This window comes from Magnolia sinica, chromosome 2 (assembly GCF_029962835.1).
Source record: "Magnolia sinica isolate HGM2019 chromosome 2, MsV1, whole genome shotgun sequence".
NCBI classification, from domain to species: Eukaryota; Viridiplantae; Streptophyta; class Magnoliopsida; order Magnoliales; family Magnoliaceae; genus Magnolia; species Magnolia sinica.
In genome coordinates this window covers 41,302,146-41,320,782 of record NC_080574.1, presented here as the reverse complement: position 1 = coordinate 41,320,782, position 18,637 = coordinate 41,302,146, and the positions used below count along the sequence as shown (strand labels likewise).

Genomic DNA, 18,637 nt, shown 5'->3' with positions numbered 1-18,637 from the left:
CATAATCCGATATGGCCTCACGTCCAGTATTCCAACCCACATTGCTGTATTCGGGATAGCAGGCGTCGCTAAACCGTGGCTCCGAGGGGCTGGATACGGATAGGGGTGTCAAGGGCCCCACTCGGGCTTATAAATCAGAATTTTAAAGAAAGGTGGCCCGAAATAGTTTAAAATCCAGGCCAAGACCTACCCAAAGCCCGGCCCATTGACAGCCCTGGACACGGATTGTGTGTGGTAGACACAGCACCCTCGATTATATGTGCTACTTGGAAATGCTCTGTTAACCTACTATGCCATATGTGTTTTATCTATTCCGTCCATTCATTGTTTTAAATATTTTTAGTTCATGACTCAAAAAAAGAAGCAGATCCTAATCTCAGGTGGACCACACTACAGGAAACAGGGTCGATTGAACGTCCACAATTTAAAACTATTGATACCCCACTGTAATGTTTATTTTCCATCCAACCTGTTGATTCTATAACATAGACCTGGATGAAGGGGAAATAATAATATCATATTGATCGAAAACTTTTGTAGCCCTTCAGAAGTTTTTAATGGTGGGCACTCAATCACCACTACTTCCTATAGTGTGGTCCAGCTGACAGTTGGATCTGCCTCAATTTTTGGGCTCATACGCTAAAATGACCTGGAAAAAAGTATGGACGGTGTGGACAAAACACATATTATGGTGGGTCCATAGATCTTTTCCAGCGGCAGACATTACCTACGATCGGTGTTGTGTGATACACTATGCGATCCGAGTCTAAGATGAGAGCAGATGGTAGGGAAACTTAAAAGTCTGTTTGATCTAACGCTTCAGATCATCTTTAAATGTCATGAGCAGCATAAAAATGACACAGATCTGCAAATCTCTTAGATCGGTGTCTTATCACCATCCAAGTGGTGCCCATCGAGTGGATGGTTGAGAGAATTTTCCGCGGACGAAATTCAGCATGCAAAATCAGAGAGTGAAAATCGTCCGGCCAATCCCACAAGGATGACAAAATGTGGAAGGTCCAGATTGATGTGTGCATTACATGCCCTTCCTAATGAGCTGTAAGCTTGCACCATACATCCATTGTGATGTAGCCTATTTTACTGTGGGCCAGACAAATTTCAAGGATTAGGATGTCTAATTTCGTAGTTTGTTGGGACAACTCCATAAAATCGATTGGATCAACGGTTTAGGCTACGAAGGCCATGGGCTCATATGCATGGAATAAAAAACCGATGAACCGTACAATTGCTTAGGCAAACCAACCATACAATGACCAGGGGCTTATTTGGGAGCTTATAAATGGAATGTAAATGAGAAATGGCATGGGGGTATATGAACGGGGAGTAACTACTCCGGCTTGTTTAATTGTGTATGGATGGTAGTTACACGGGAGAAAATTGGAGAAATTGAAATGCATTTGAATTTTTTAATGTACTCACATGAATAAGTTATATTCTAAATCAATTTTAATATCTTAAATTAGTTTACATATGTAATATTTAATAAAATGAATATAATAAACCTAATGAAATATATACTTTAGCCAAAAGTGAGGAAATTTCAAACCATTGGATGGCCACAAATGTAAATATTATAAACAAGCGGTTTGCCTATGTCTTTTAACCATCTTTTAACCATCTATTTAGATGATCAACCTTTGGGTGGTATAAATTATTTTATTGGTATGATTTCATTAACGTAGCTAATATTTGAATTGTTTCCAAGTATCATTAGCACGCCACGTGTACAACGAACGTTTGTAGCAAAACTTTGCAACCTCCCAGCGGAGATCAACAGGACATTTCACCCCATTCACTTTGGAATAATTTTTTAGAAATTATTTTCATTTACTGAACAGTTTACTCTTATTTTATTTTATTTCATCTTCACACATATGCACCAATCCAAACACACCTCAGGTGCCATTTACCACCAATTTCCTTTCCTTATCTTCATTTACCCTGATCCCAATGGTCCTGGGGATCTTTTCCAATGTAATGTTTATATGAAATTCACACCAACCAACAACTATTTCACCCCATGTTAGGCCTAGGGTCCAAAAATTAGCTTCATCCATGATTTAGGTGGACCACATGATTGGAAACAATGTACAGGGCAACGCTTACTCTCCAAGCTATTCCTCTTAGTGTGGAGCACCTGAATCACAGATGGACCTAAATTTTTGGTCCCAGGCTTGAAGTTTGGTGTGGCATCTAATGGTTGGGGTGGATTTCATAAGATCATCACAATTAGCCGGTAAAAATCAAGGGTCGGCTTCTCTCTCAAATTGCTTCCTTTAGTGTGGCCTCACCTGAATCACACATAAACTGATTTTTATACATAGGGCTAACGTGGGATAACCCATTTAATGGTGGGAGTGGATTTCACATATGCATTATTGTGGGCCACTTAAAAATCGATATGAGTGTCATCTTCCAATTGTTTGCAAATTTCTTTTGGGTTTTAAGGGAATTTTATTGGACGCCCACCCTTGTTTTTTGTCACTGTCAGTTCCAGAGCTTTAAAAAAAAAAGCTGATATATGTATCAAGGGGCCACATGGGAAAAGTTGAGAGAGATGTTCAAAATAGATTTTTACAAAGCCCTTTGTGATAATTGTATGAAATCCATTCTATCCATTAAATATCACACCAAAATTTAGGCTTCTGATTAATTCTGAAATTTCATGATATTTGGTACAACCAAATATCATTTTGCACCTACTCTCAGTGCTCATAGTGCACCTTGAAGCCATGCATTTCTTATTATTTTGTAGGTTAATCATCTCTTATCTTCTTCTTAACTACTTAAACCCCTTGTCTATGTTTAACATAAAATAAGGATTGCATATCAAAACCAACTTTTGAGGCCATAATTTAAAAACTAAAAAACTCCACTCAAATGGATGTCCAATCCAGTCGGGTCGACTCAATTCGACTTGACTAAATATTTAATAATTAAACTAAGAGTAATAGTGGATACTTAGAAATGATATGACTGTAAAAATAATTAAGTTAAATCATAAATCACAAAAGTTGTGCTCATCTTGCTGGTAGGGACTGTTTTCTACTGAAAAATGAATCAACTCGGCTAGCGACTCAGTTTGAGTCAACCAAGTAGTTGAGCCGACTCGACAACTCAACCCATGTATGAAACTAGTCAAGCTTGCTAGTGAGTTTCGTGGTGACTGGGCTCGATTTCTGGCCAAGTTGAGTTGACTAGGCTGGCTTTTTGAGTTTGAGTTTTTTTTTTTTTTTTCTTTTCCTTTTGTTTGTTTTTCAACTTCTTGGTTTTTCAGTCGTTGCTGGCTTGTTAGTTGCCTGAAAGCTTGTTAGTTAAACGCGCATTTCAGCCTTTAAGTTTTTTGAACTATACTCGAGATGTCGACCTTCAAATAATTTAGTGATCATCGATTGGAATCATCTATAAATTGTTAGAAACCTAATACACAACGGAGGATAGAAGAAAACGATTAGATCTATCGGGTTCAAGGCACGACTTGAATAGTCGATTTCTCAAGACAGATTTGCTGCCCTTTTTTCTAAAAATTTCAGCAAGTGCAAACGAAGGAAATCTGCAAATTGTCTTCAGGATACAATGAACTCTCAATCCAATTTTTAACACGAAAATTTACACATTTAAGTATTGAACAGATCTCTAATTTTGACACCGATATGCCTTAAGACGTTCAGAAAAAACTCAGTAAGAGATTAGATCGAGAGTAATTGCACAGAAAATGATATAATGTTAAGAATTAAGAGTCTATGCTTCTGGATTATAGTATCCAGAATTTATATCAACTGAAGGGTTATGGATTTCTTTCTGAAGAGGTGCTAAAGAGCCTCTTTAAGAAATTCATATCCATTCACAGCAAATAATTGTCTTTCCATGAAAGGACATGACTCTATGTCATATGGCAGTTATTTCTGTACCCATTCAGACAGGAGCAGTTATCCAACAGGAAAAACTGAATCCACATAAGCGACACATGGCATAGGTGCCACATGTACAATCATGTCACAATTACTCTTAATCAACAAAGGTCATAAAATCATCAGGATAAACCCTCGTTCAATTCCAGTTGTACCATGGCCAAAAAAGTTTGAACCATGTGCCAAAAAGACTATCTTTTTGCTCCTTGCGACGATGCGAAGTGCTAAGTGCGCCTAATAAAGCGCCAAAAAGCGCCCAAGCAGCCCTACAGCCCATGCCACGTGTGTGCGCGGACGGTGCTTCGCACCGTCCTCGAGGAGATTTGAACCCTGGTTGCATAAGCAAAAACCCCTTCTCTTACCGACTGACTATACACACTATTTATGGAAAGTTTAAATAATTAATATATTTATTTACTTTCTAAAAATAACTTTTATTTTTGAAATTTATTTTTATCTAAAAAACACAACAATCCCCCACAATTTCAAAAATAAAATCAGATTCTAGAACGAATGGCATATCAGTATAAATAGGTGCATAAGTAAAGGTATCTTTTGGATTTGAATATTTACTTTAGTGTATATGTATCAAAGTTATGCCAGGTACTTAGTGACCCATTAGTCTTGAACTAAGGACCTTAAATGACTCACCGGACACATAACACACATCTATTCATATATAATTGGAGATCTAAAAGTTCACACATTTCTGGCCTTGTGCGTATCCTTATTTCATGAATATTCTAGAGACGATCCCAATCTCTTCAAAAGCGGCCTCACTTCTCTGCTCATATAGGTAGATCTATCAAAGATGATTCTGCTTCATCTCAACAAAGTCTTCTTATAGATCTATTAAGAATTAATACTCAGCCTCTTATGAAATGCAGAAACCAAACACTAGACTTTTAGGAATGAGACTCAAATTTTCTTTTTCTAGTGTATATTTCAGTCACATACTTGACTTGTTTGTCCCTTTGAACCTAGCCTATATTTCAAAACATAGGTAGGGTTGCCATCAAGAGTGAAAGTTATATCTTTATGGATCTTAGTCTCATTCCTTTAGTGGTTCTCCTTATTTGATCTCTTGATAAACCTTTTGTCAAGGGATCTGCTAAGTTCAGGATGGATTTAACATATTCCACTGTGATTACTCCATCTCTGAGCAATCCTTTAACAAAGTTATGCCTTAGACCTACATTTCTAGACTTACCATTATAAGTCTTACTCATAGCACGACAAAGAGTAGCCTGACTATCACAAAAGATAGATATGGCAGGAGTAGGTCTTGGCCAATATGGAATTTCCATCAGTAGGTATCTTAGCCATTCACTTTCTTTACAAGCAATGCCAAGTGCAATAAACTCACTTTCCATTGTAGAGTGATGATTTTTTTCCCAAGTGACCTCTAAGGTGGGCCAACTTTCGATAAGTCAGACCATGACTTCGTCTTTACCACCCTTTTGAAGTGTCCTTAAACAGACATCTTTAGTTTATACCGAAAGGAATGAACTCGCCTCCATCAAAAGAGAAACATTCACATGTAGTTAATTGTACCTTACAACTTATTATAGTACAAGGCATCCAAAATAATCCAGTCATCAGGTGGCCCAAAACATGAGTTTCATGGGTAAACCAACTGCCCAAACCAAAACATGAGTTCCACCCACATCACCCAAGGCAGTAAGGCCCTGATGTCGTTATGCTTGATTGGGCCAGCCCATGAGTGACACTCGAGCACGTAGTTGACTGAGCCCCGTCTCAAACAATTGGACATGGCCCAATCAATTGTCACCACATCAGGGGTTTATTGTGTTCGGTGATGTAAGGACCCTGAATTTTCATGCACTTAGAATTACAATTTATTCTTAAAATTTTTATTTTAATTTAAGAATAAAAACAAATTAATAGTTGAGTTGGTATAGACACTCTTGGTTGAGAGAAATTGAGCGATTGACCCTTGTCATCGTGACGCTCGGTTGTAGATGAGGCCGAAAGATTAATTCCTGAAGCACTAATAATAACTTTTTGTCAAATGCCACAAAGATTTGTTAATGAGGTCAGAATATCGATTCTTTGAGCAATAATAATAACTTTTTGTCAAATGCCATAAAGATTTCAAATTATGGATAAGGGAGGATGTGCCCATCCTATGTTATCTAGAAAAATTATCTTTAAAAAGGGATATTAGAGAGGTTTCCTACAGAAAAACCGAAAGAGTGAAAGAAAATCAAAGAGAGAAAGAGAAGAGATTCTAGGATAGCATAATCAGGTAAGTTTTTACTCTTGGATCTTTTTATTTCTATGTTATTTTGTTTATTTCTGCCCGATTTATATATATAATGTATGGTGTTGATAGGCCACACAATTATTGCATAGGTGTGTAAAGAAATCTTAAGTAAAATATGATTTGGAATTTCAGATATATGTGATAGTATTTTAGGAATGAATTAAATTGCTTGCATCCGACTATGTTAGGATAGATCTAAATGGATCATTTGATCATAAGGGCCAAAAGATATCGGTACCTTAATTTTCAGATCAATCTGATCAATGGATGGGGCATATTAATCAGATTTAACTGTATGAATCATTTATACCTTAGATTCTAGGATGGTGATCGGACGGATCAGATCTAACCCTCACCATTTATGCTCATCCTAGAATATATCTAAATTATAACCCAAAGAGTATGGGTGGATCTAACCGTTTGATGGGCCATAAATATGAAATGGTACAATCGTGCATCTTAGATCTAAAAGTTGAAAGCATGAATGGTCTGGATTTAAGTGATCTATTGACCCATTCTCAATTTGGGATTTTGGGAGTCAATGGATGGCTTTAGATTGAGCCATATGATCAATGGATCATTTAAAACAAGAAAAATAAAAAAGTTATGAGATTTGGATCATCTGGACTTGTTTCAAATAACACCAGATTGATTGATCAACTGATAAGTTTAATCAATCAAATGTGACAAAGCAAAAAAAAAAAAAAACAGTCCAGAGACTTAAATATGAATATTTTGATTTTGTTCAATTGATCGAGAGAATTGTTCAATCGATCGAAGGTAGCGCAAAATAGTCCAGCTACAAAAATCCATAATTCGAAACATAGATCAAGCAATCAACAGGGTGGTTCGATCGATCGAAGGACCAGTTTGATCAATCGAATGACTAGTTTGATCGATCGAGCAAGCAGTACTCTCAACCAATCGAAAGGGATAAAAAGTGTCTAAAAATTTATGTTAGAAATCTGAATTAAGATCGATCGATCAAAATTGATTTTGATCGAAACATTAAGATGATTAGATTTCTTCGGTTAGTTAAATGTACCACATATGAAGAGATAATTGTTTATATGTGATGTGGGTGAAATCTAACGTTGATTTTTCAGATGGATGGGGAATTGATTGACCAAAGATGAACTGATCATGTAGGTTTAAATAGACGCAATCATTGAACTAATTGGACTATTTAATTAAGTGATTTCAAACCGATTAATCTTTCAGTAACATCTCGGAATTCATATCACCAGATTTCAGGTGAATGATCCTAATATGTTGCCTTTCCGTTGTCATGAAAATACTCATCTATTTGTTTTACTGATTGTGATTTCTTTGTGTTGAGTACTTTGCTGAATTTTCTTAGATTGAATTGTCATATCTTGCTATATATGTGACAATTGTTAATATGATACATCATGCATTCTCATGCATCCATGTCATGCACTGTATAACTACGCTGAATACATGGGGGCGTTCCCTAGATGATTTGTATGTACTTACAATACCAAATGACTTAGGGACCATCCTTGGATACTCATAATATGTGGAAGCCTACCAAGATAGTGAAATCCTACCCCAAAAAGGGGAGATGTGGGTTGATGGAATTCAACTCAAGTAAGTGGAATGATCAACCCACTTGATGCATACACGCATCTATGCATATCATGACATTCATGCATTCATATTTTAATTATGATGTGCATGAACCATGATGGGTTCACTCACTGAGCCTGGCTAGCTAACGTAATATTGATGGAAAATTCATACAGATTTAGTAGACGACGTAACAATTGCTCAAGTTTTGAGGCAGAAATATGAACCAGTAGATTATCCACAATGGTAGTGGCCCTATCTTGAAGAAGATGAACTGAATACATTAAATCAGTAGCTTATTTGAATGGAGCCGATATTATATTAATTGTTTATACTTTGGAGTTTATTTTAGTTGAAAGATTCAGACTTGTAAATGTTTTGCATTTATTAGTTGACTAGCAGTTCAATAAAGCCCTAAATGGGTGAGATGTGTTATAATGATTAGTTTTTGTGAATGTTACAAACATATGAACTAAATGTTTATGAAATTATTTATTGATTGATGTATGTAAAAAAAAAATGAATGGTATAGAAATTTAGAATACAAATAATTCTTTGCCTCTACTCAGACGAAGTAACTCATTGATTTAAGTACGCTTAGTGTACAAGTCATGGACCGTAGCTCGGGTCTGAGGGTGCACATTCTGTATCTGAATTATGGGGCGTGACAAAATGGTATTAGAGAGAGGCTTTTTCTAAAACTTAAAATGACCCGTGGGTTATGCATCTTACAAAAGTCCATAAATTGTAGGCCCTTGAAATTAAAAACATGACATTTAAGATTTCCACAATTTGTTGATGTATGGAATTATGAACATTGAAACCTAAACTAGATATCCTATTAATTGTTGTTGGACATAGAAATTTCAATTAGGTTCCCTAGACTCTGATTTGAAAATATTTTAGATTAAGATGGGTTAGTTTGAAGTATAATGAATTTTAAAGATATTTAGTCCACAAAGTCCTTCTAGACAGTAATGGGCATCAGGAATAACTCAACTTGGAAAATTCATAACTATAAAAGTACTACTCCGATCAAGGACATTTGAAAGCTTAATCGAGGATTGATAAGCCTAAATTAAAATTAAAATATTTAGAAAATTTAGATTTAATAGTCACTACACTAATTCAGGGAGTTAGTGCAAATGGTTATAAATTGAAATTTTGAGCAGACCTCACTACAGGAAATCTTGAAAATTTTGTAGTTGACGAAACTTGCGAAAATTTTATAGAGACGTTATAAAATTAAGAAACGGTATCCAAAAAATATTTAAGAAAAAACTGAAATTTATAAGTAAGTAAACTATTAATTAGAACAGTAACTAGGGATAGCAATTTGGTCTGTTCAGTCTGAACTTTGTAAAAACATAATTAAGTGGAATCCTTTTACTAAAATTCTTTTGAATCAAAATGTAAATATTCAATCCTATTTTATAACCTTACTAAGTCTTAATCAAACCTCCTTATAGAGGAATTATGGCACCTAAAACGACACGCAGTCTCCTAGATATAATACCATCTGCTAGCATCACCATTCCTCGTGAACCTGTAGTAGATGTCACCATTTTAGTTGAAGAAGAGTCTACAGAAAGGGAGCAAGATGAAAATATAGTAGATGGGCATGAGGACAAAGAGTTACCTTAATTTTCTATACCTCCTCCTCCTACAATTGACCAAGGCGAGGTTGGACTAAGTACTGATAAATTACCTTTATCCACGAACACTATGCGTGCCAATTTCGCTAGAGCTAACTTGCAGCCTTAGGACATCGCATTTGAATTAGTAAATCAGACACCAACGATGATGAAACAACAATAGGATCAATTCACAATTCAATGGAACCTGTTGGCAAATCATAACCGAACATATTTATGAAGTAGAGGTACTAAATTCATGAAGTTCAGTCCTTTGATATTTAAAGGTGCCACTGATCCTAAAATCATTGAGGATAGGATGAAATATGTTAAAAAGATATTGGAAGCTATAAAACCGTTCCTAAATGAGGTCACAAAAATTCAGGAACGGTTCAGAACCGTTTTGGGTACCGTTTCAAAATTTAGATACGGAATTTTAGGAACGGTTTTAAACCGTTCTAGTGCCAACAGTCATATTTCCGAACAGTTCTTATTTCGGAATGATTTTAAACCAAAAAACCTATTGTAAAAAATAAAATAAAATAAATAAATAAATAAACAAATATATTTAAACCATATTCATTTAAAAATCAAAAGATAGTAAAAACAACCATGATGTAATTTGAAACATTATTTATCTTACAAACTTGACAATAAAAAATAAAATCTACAATGGAAGACTTCAAAATAAAAAGATAATTCAATGAAAGTCCAAGCAGATGAAGAGCTCCACAATGCGATGGCCTTTTATGTACCTAACTAACAAGCAACAAGTAAAAAATAAGAACAAAAACATGTGAATAGATTGAAACAACAACAATCAACTATCAAAACAGTGTGAAAAAAATTGTGACATTTGAACATACATATGGGGGACTGTTGTTATTTGACTCACCTGGTTTTTGGATATGCTCGATACACTCCTGACCTGAGGGGAGCTCGTTCTAGACCAAGCGGGGCTATGAATGGTAAGGGAAACGTAATCAGCTCAATCTAGAGAGATTTCGAGGTTAAGATAGCTTGCCATGTTTATTGCGAAAACCAAACCCAATTGTTGAGCCTATAATACAAAAAACAAACAAATAAAGCAATGTCTAGCCGAATCATGTGAAGAGGCAATCCAAGGATTTGTGCAAACATACATCTCAAAAAACATAAAAATAAAATAAAAAATAAAAAATTCTTTCGATACTTAACATAGCTAATTTTGAAGTCATGAAGGATTTGTACAATCTAGAAAAAAGCTACAGAGCATAATAAAGGAAACTGCAATTTTTGGTTTGTAACAAAGATGAGTAAGATCTAGAATATCCCGACGAGAAGATTCACAGCTGTTGAAAGCGCTACTCCAGTGATGGGGCAATGAATAACCTGTTCATGAGAGGCGTCCTCACAAGTGAGCACCAATGCCACTCCTATCAACGCCCCTGCCACCACACTATTTTTCTGCAAGAAAATCACTCCTTTAGTCATTGCACGTAACTTGAAATTGTTGTGATTTGTGGGCCACTGTAAGAAGCCAACACTAGTGTAATAAACAAAGGGTGGTCTGCTAACAAGACTTGGGCCTGTTCATTGGTTTTTGTACTCTGACCCAGCTGATGGATGGTCCTACCTAACTTCTAAATGGGCCCCACCTGAAGATCATGCCTCCCATATGGATGCATGGGTCCACACATGTAACTAATCGAATCTTTAAGATAAAAAAGCGGACAAATAAAAGCATGTGAAAGTTACCAAATCATGAGCTCCCTAAGCTTCTTGTAGGCCATATGTGATGCTGGAATACAAGCCAATAGCCAATCCTACACTCAATCCCTATTTAGAAAACCACAAGAAATTCATAAAGAGTCTAATAGCTTCCTAACCCAAGCACAATTGAAAACATGCCGAGTCAACTCAAATTTGCTAAATACCTATATGAAATCTTGTACAAACCACTGAATCAGGGATACCAAACTCACCGAGTCTTGGCTGGGTGTGTAAAGAAGCCAGCACATGGAAAAGAATCACAAACAAGTAAAATCTGCTTCCCATCCAAGGGGAATTTCATGACCCCTGGGCATACGTGTAAAGGTGCGTGTGTAGTTAGCAAATGCTGGGCCAGACTATACTACAAAAGATAAGATTTTGGTGGTCAATCCATGAAGTGTTTTTTAGTTTAAAACTTGAGAAAAGGACAATAAAAAAGAAGAGATGCATGAATTTTGGAACCTATTAATATCTCTTTCGAAGCAACAATACCTCCTTTGTTAAAGAACCTATTAATATCTCTTTTGAAGCAACAATTTCCCCTGTTTGTATATCCTTCAACTTAGATATGGTGCTGTAATTTTGGAAACAAGAGAAGAAAATATCATCTAGGAGACATCCATTCAACAACAAACATGAATAGCTACTATAAACTACAGTTTGTTTCAAAGCAAGTACTCAGAATAAACTTGAAAACAATATCAAATGTGCATCTGGCATGAGGATTTTAACTCTAATTGTCGACTTTGCAGGAAGAATCTGAAGAAGTTCCAGAGGAGGCTTATAAAGTGTCTTGTTATATTTGCTGCTTAAATGGAAATGACAGCTAAACTACCAACTGAAACTTCAATACAGAAATGACAAAAACAGCCATATGGTGGTTCCTAAGAGAGAGTGGTTTCTCGTCTGTTCTTTTAAAGAATTTATTACAATATCAATTAACCCATCAATATCTCAGGATAGGCAATTCAAATTGAGAGCAAGTAAACACAAGGACTGCTACTAATTGCATTGAAATAATTACCCCAATGTTAATTAACCCATCAATATGCCTCAACTCACTGGAGATGGTTCACATTTCTGGGTCCAGAGATTATGAGTTTTATGACAAAGGATGGGGATTACACCTTTTTCATCAGGCAAAAAAGGTTGCTGTAGCAACCAAAGAAGACATGTAGTCCCATCTCGATGTGATTCCCATGCTTATCTACACATGAGCCCACTTTTCCACCAATGAAAGACCGTGAATCATAAATATCAACCTGCACAACAGAAAACAAAATCACCTTGATCAGTTTAGTTTCATAATTATATTAAGCATGGAAATGTGTGAGGAGAGATTTATCCAAGGGAAAGGCTATCTGGAACTAATCCAACAGAGGTACAGAACCATTTCTGCTCTGACACAATGAACAAGCAGCTAATAAGGAACTTCTATAATGAATAGAATGCATATCCTACAGCCATGTCAATAATGCCAAATTCCATGACTGACATGTATAGAAGGCAGGTGGCATTGACAGAGTCACAGGCACAGTTACAGGTACAAATCCAACAATGGTATTCAGAACTACAATCTGCAAGCTCCGAAAATAGGATTTGTGGATTTGGAAGTATACTTCATCAGTTTTACAAATCTAATATTTCTATATCATAATAGCATCATGATAGATAATATAATGGCATTACACATGTAATCTCACATTTTCCAAGTAAAAGTTTTCTGTTAAGATTACAACTAAAAATTTATAGTAGATACAAATCTATGCTATGTGCACTGTTTGAAAATTTGTAAAAAAAAAAAAGGTTCCTTGTCACAAAAGACTCCATGGAGATTTGGAACTCAATATGTGTTAGCAGGGGTACTTTGCCCATTTAGAATAATCAGCGGAATATACTTGCAATCAAAATTTTTATTCTTTCTGGCAGAAACCAATAATGATGACTCAAAACTCAAGGGAACAAGCATGATCCGTGGGCCTAAATACCTCAAACTACAGTAGCACATGAACATAAAGGATATGCATAAGATCGACCTAAGAAGAACCATTCTAGAGAAAATCTGAGCCAAACCTCATGGCCTTGATCCAAAAGCTCCACTGCAGTAGACATGCCAGCCAGCCCAGCTCCAATAATAGCAACTTTAAGCTTGGGCCCTCGATAAGGCTCAGGTTCTGGTGGAAACAATCAAAATTGTTCGGCAGATGGTCAGATGTGTAACAACGGTGTTACTATGTTAGTAATCTATTATACACGTGGCATGCAGATGATAATTCAAAACCATCAAAATTGTACTTTTTTTTCCCGTGAAGGTTTATATGGCAGGCAATGCAAACAACAGAGTTTCAAAATGCCAATGCCATATGTGAAATCCTCACACCCACAATCTTAAACATCCAGGTTTAATTTACAGAAACTGGTCCAATTATTGTATGTTTTAAAATAATAGATCTAGCAGTAGGAAATGTACAGTTTTGTTTGGCCTCCCTACTGATTGATTGCCCTCTATGCCACATTCTTTGCTAGAAGAAAATTTCCGTTTGCATTCACACACATGATTAACTTTGACTCTAAGCATAAGATACGTGATAGAAAATGGAAATTACAAAGGCATTAATCTTTCCATGGAACTTCATTTCTTAAAAAAAGGCAGCATCCAACAAGTGTAAACATCATTTCAAAAAAAAAAAAAAGACTTATTGGTAAGATGGAAAAATTCCTCGCCATCTTCTCACTTATTTCTATACTCTTGTCCCTTTCTTTTGATTGTTATATGGCTTGCACATTACACTTATTCACTTTCTTTTTCAATCCCCTACAATAGATAGGGTTATGGATTCAGTGGTTATCCACTATGGAGGGTCCACCTGTCCACATTCTGCAACTGCACAACATACGCAACTGCTGAAGTCAGATGCACCCTCACAAGCAAACATGCATGTTGTATATACATGCACCCACACCAAATGCTAATACATAAACCATGAATCTCGTAATTTCCAAAATAGACTATAATGTTAATTATCCGTGCTTCAATTAATTAGTAAACAAATGCGGTCAGTCAATGATACCAACACCTGGTCAAGAAAACATAATAGTCACAGAGATTTGTAATTATACAGTTTTTTTCCCCTTCCAACTCATTATTGAATAGTATCTTCCAACTAGTTACAGTTAACATCTAATGGATTCAATTTTTCCTGTCAACACCTTCCAAATAAAATCCTGTTCAGTTCTTCATCACTGAGGACAATTCTCACATATCTCACATGCTAGCATGTTTTCTTTTAGAGTCTCATAATGATATGTTTACTAAAGATGGTACTTAACACTAAGAAAATGTCAACGGAAGTGACACTTCCACCATCCAGCCAGCCAGTGCATTCATAGATGTACAGAACAAGAAAACATAATAGTCAGAGATTTGAAATCAAAAGAAAGCAGTGCTGCCTTCAGTATCAGTGACTTCTTCCTCACTTTCCTAATATAAAGATTAGAATAAAGAATCAGCTCCATATCAAATGGCCAATACTTTTTAACACCTCCATTCATCAAGCAGAATTATGCAGTTCATATCAATATTAAAGCAGCTAGAAAATCAGCCAATACATTTCCTAGAACAGAACCTCATCAAGTGGGGACATAGGACGAGCAGCTATAAGACACAGGAAATATGAACTACATGAGAAGCCATTCTGGCATCACCTTACCTAGGCAGCAAAATGGCCTATCTTGACCATGTTCCAAAATATTTCAAAGACTAAATATTAGGGAGCCAAGAGTCTCAAGATGGTGGACTTTCAGTTTGTCCCTTCATCTCCCTTGGATGTGATTACTCTTCTACCTTTGTATAAGCCAACTACCTCATGTAGAGACACCCCAACAACAACTAGGATCTGAGAGATATCAATTGACAGACATTTGGTACTCCAACACATTAAAAACCAGGCTTCTCAGGAGCATTCATCTCTGATCAAAGTAATCTTAAAAACTCTTTGAGTTGCTCGGTCAGAAAATATGCAGGTTGAGTTGAATGGGGCCCAAGTACTAAAAAATTATGGAAAATAGACTATAACATATTCTTGTAAACTAACTGTAAAGAGATAACATTCCTATCTATTGTCCCAAATGTAAACAATGTAATTCTTTTAAATCAAATAACTACTGTACTTAAATTTTGTAACCACATCTCAATAAGTTCAAAATGTGTGCAAACCAAGGATCAGAGTAAGATCGTACCTGCAATAAGTTCAAAACCCAGTATGCTATCAAACAGGTTGCCGTGTAATTCTGCATCAAACAAGTCAAGCTACTGATGGGTTTGCTCATGTGCTAACAAACACAATACAGGAAAATCTACCGCACTTGAACATGAAAATGAGGCATAGTAGAGCTCTCACCTTGGCAATCTGTAGTGCAAGGAATGCAATCCAGACAGAGACAAGAAGGATGAGGTCCTTCCAGTAAACATTCTCAAGAACTGGGACTTGTGATGGTTACAAGAAATTACTCCAACAGCTTAGATAGATGGGAATACAACTAACAACATAAACTCACCTCTGCATCTCCAGATGCCCTAGTCTCTTTTTTAGTACCATTTCTTGGACCACCAGGGTGAGGCTTGTACTCCACCTCTTCATTGCCAGTGCCTGTTTCGAAAGGGAAAAGGAATTGTAAGTCTTAAAAAAAAAAAATCCCATTTTCCACGGAAAAAAATAATTCTAAACTCTGCTTACAGCTGGAAATATGGAGTTCTGAAGACCTCTTTTTGCCTGAATCTCCTATAGTTCGGCTAGAAAAAACAAAGACTTTTAGCTACAAAACTTCAAAATAGAGAAATTCAAGAAAGTAATCTGATCTGTTTTGTTCGAGTTTCTGAAAAATCTCTTCGAACCCCTTTCTCTTCCTCTAAGCTTTACACCTATATCCTCTGATCTCGATCCCTACAACTCAACCATTCATTCCGGTTCTCGAGCGCTTTCTCTGTCAATTCAACAAATGCGAGCAGAAAAAAGACGAAGATTATGAGATCCGGTAGGTTGAACAGCATAATGGCAAAAACATCTGGGCTAAGCGAGATTTTCTGATGGAAATGGAGCTTCCGGTAGACTTTCCCCCGAAACTCTTTTTCAACTCCGACCGTAGATCTTCCAATCCAAAATCGAACAAGATTGATAACCCTTTCCTGTTTTCAATTGTAGGAATTCAATCCCCACTATTTGCTGTGGTGTGGTCAACTTGAGCTTTTGATCTGCCTCTTTTTGGATTAATGCCCTAAAACGATCTCAAAAAGTTAAATGTACGGCTGAAGAAGGAAAAGAAAACTAAGAAACCAAAATCACTGACTGAAGGAATGCGCATCAAAATCATCAATTACAGCAACCAAGAATGTATGCTAAGGCAAAAGAAGAGAAATTTAAGTGAATTAGATGAGAGAAGACTGATATGAACCTCTTTCTCTTGTTCTGCCTCCATTGGCAGATCAGATAGATAAAAATGCTCAAATCTCCTATAGATCTACTGCCTTTTTTCTGCAAACCACTTCAATGCCAATCAAATCTAACTTCAAGCGCCTAAAAAAAGGCCAAAAAATGGATTTCTCACAAAATGCAATTTCCACAGGAAACCCTCCGCCGAATGCTTCGACTTCAACTAGATCCGCTTCAAGTCGCATCCGAAACCCTAAAAACCAGCTCTTTTGAATCGAATTTGTCCAAATCCGGGCCAAATCTAAGGGGAAAACCCTCAAATTCCATCCTCAAATGGCAATCACAACGAAAACCCTCAAATCCAGGCCAAATCTAAGGGGAAAACCTCTTTTGAATCCGTCATCCTCTAATGTGGCTTGTTCAAACCCTAGATCCAGACCTCTGGCCACCATCTTCTACGACTGCTCCCATCATGACTTCCACACTTCCTTCAATGCGAGGGTTTTAAAAACCCCCTTTCGTCAAACGACGACACTGATCTACCCTTCCAATCTATGAAAAAGAGAATCACAATGAGAGCCTAATCTGACAGCTGGAGAAATAACTTCCTTTGACAACGGTGAGGAGTTCGTGCCCTAGGCGGTAGCCCTCGATCACAAATATTGCAAAAATCCCTGCATAGGGTTTGGAAAAGGGGAAAAAAAAGAGAGATTTATGGTGCTAGAAAATAGCGAGAGAAAGAGAGACGACGCTTTTTAGAAACCAAATCAGCCTTTTATTTTAATTACCTTTCTAACCTTTGTTACGTACGGTATAGAACCGTTTCTTACTAAATCATGAAGTTTAGTCCTTCGATATTTAAAGGTGCCACAGATCCTAAAATCGCCGAGGATTGGATGAAATATGTTAAAAAGATATTGGAAGCTATAAGTTATCCTAAGAACTAAAAGATTCCGTTAACATCATTTGTTTTGTAAGGTGAAGTGGATATTTGGTGGAGCTTAGCTAAGAAAACGGTTGTGACGGGTCATGTTTGGACTTGAAAGGAATTTTAAGACAAGTTTAATGAAAAGTATTTCCCTAGGGCCTATCATAGTCAGAAAATGGTTGAGTTTTTAAGGCTAGAATGAGGTACAATGATAGTAGCCCTATATGAAGCAAAATTCGCCGAACTGTCAAGATACATACTAAAGATAATGGATGATGAGGAATATAAAATTTCAAGGTTTGATGAAAGTTTTTGTCAAAATATTAGAATTAAATTCTGATGTGATGACATCAAGAAGTATTCTAAAATTGTTGATAAGCTCTTCAGACGAAAACAGATAATGAACAGTTTTTGAAATCTCAGGCTCAGATGAGAGAGTCGGGAAGTCATATTAGGACTGTCCCAGATCAACAACAATCATTGAAGAAGAAATAACAGGTGAATATTTAGATTGCAGTACCTAATAGTCATGTCCAATTCTTCGCCGGGAATTACACATATTGCGAAAAGTATGGACATAAAGCTCAAAGTTGTATAACTTGACTTAGAGATATTTTTCAGATTCCTCCATTATAACATGCTTCTCTTAAGATGCAGCTCCTTGCATCGTCTCAGCAGTCTGGTCAGTCTTCATAAGCTTCTAGACCATTGATTAAGTATTTGTAGGTATCTCAATCTCTACCTCCAAGGCCACTGCAAAATCTACAGAACCGACCTCATCCATTAGCGCGACCTCAAGTATCTCCGAACCAAGGAGGACAAGTTTTTAAGCAGCAACCTCTTCAAGTTAAAGTATATGCCATTACATCTACCGAGGAATAAAAAATTAATAACAACGTTATTGAAGGTACGGTCAATGTACATCAGAAACTTATTGCTATTTTGTTTGATTCTAAAGCTAATATGTCATTTATTGCAAGTGTTGTAGTAAAACAACTAGGGTTAAAGCCTTTGAACCTTAGTAAAGAGATCATTATAAAATCACTAGTGAAGAAAGTAATTACCTTAACCTAAATATCCAAATC

The 18,637-nt window shown here is 36.4% G+C and overlaps 1 protein-coding gene and 1 long non-coding RNA gene across 6 annotated transcripts; both read right to left on the bottom strand.

Annotated features, from left to right (window-relative positions):
• Window positions 1–10,087: 10,087 nt before the first annotated feature.
• Window positions 10,088–14,264, bottom strand: LOC131237025 (zeta-carotene desaturase, chloroplastic/chromoplastic-like). 3 transcript variants are annotated; one of them, XR_009166976.1, is made up of 4 exons: window positions 13,269–14,264; window positions 12,323–12,457; window positions 10,339–10,889; window positions 10,088–10,198 (listed from the first exon to the last, which is right to left on the bottom strand). XR_009166976.1 is itself a non-coding variant. In XM_058234642.1 (3 exons), exons 1-3 carry the CDS (start codon window positions 13,305–13,307, stop codon window positions 10,746–10,748), a joined length of 318 nt encoding a protein of 105 aa, XP_058090625.1. In that variant the 5' UTR covers window positions 13,308–13,754; the 3' UTR covers window positions 10,106–10,745. The 3 variants fall into 3 exon arrangements, 1 of the variants encoding a protein (XP_058090625.1); XR_009166977.1 differs by having other exon boundaries at window positions 10,106–10,202; XM_058234642.1 differs by having other exon boundaries at window positions 10,106–10,889; window positions 13,269–13,754.
• A 744-nt stretch (window positions 14,265–15,008) lies between these two features.
• Window positions 15,009–17,329, bottom strand: LOC131237027 (uncharacterized). Of its 3 annotated transcripts, none has more exons than XR_009166981.1 (3): window positions 16,647–17,329; window positions 15,932–16,500; window positions 15,009–15,844 (listed from the first exon to the last, which is right to left on the bottom strand). It is a non-coding gene; the product is annotated as an uncharacterized LOC131237027 (long non-coding RNA). The 3 variants fall into 3 exon arrangements; XR_009166983.1 differs by having other exon boundaries at window positions 15,932–16,479; XR_009166982.1 differs by having other exon boundaries at window positions 15,932–16,469.
• Between the last annotated feature and the right edge of the window lie 1,308 nt (window positions 17,330–18,637).

What these genes read in the sequence shown, in the direction of transcription:
- LOC131237025 (XM_058234642.1), bottom strand. Translation starts at nt 13,307, where the DNA reads ATGTCTACTGCAGTGGAGCTTTTGGATCAAGGCCATGAG. An exon ending in TTTTGGATCAAGGCCATGAG is followed by an intron (nt 12,458 to 13,268) that starts GTTTGGCTCAGA and finishes TCTGTTGTGCAG; the next exon opens with GTTGATATTTATGATTCACG. An exon ending in TTTTTTGCCTGATGAAAAAG is followed by an intron (nt 10,890 to 12,322) that starts GTGTAATCCCCA and finishes ATTTTCTTGCAG; the next exon opens with AAAAATAGTGTGGTGGCAGG.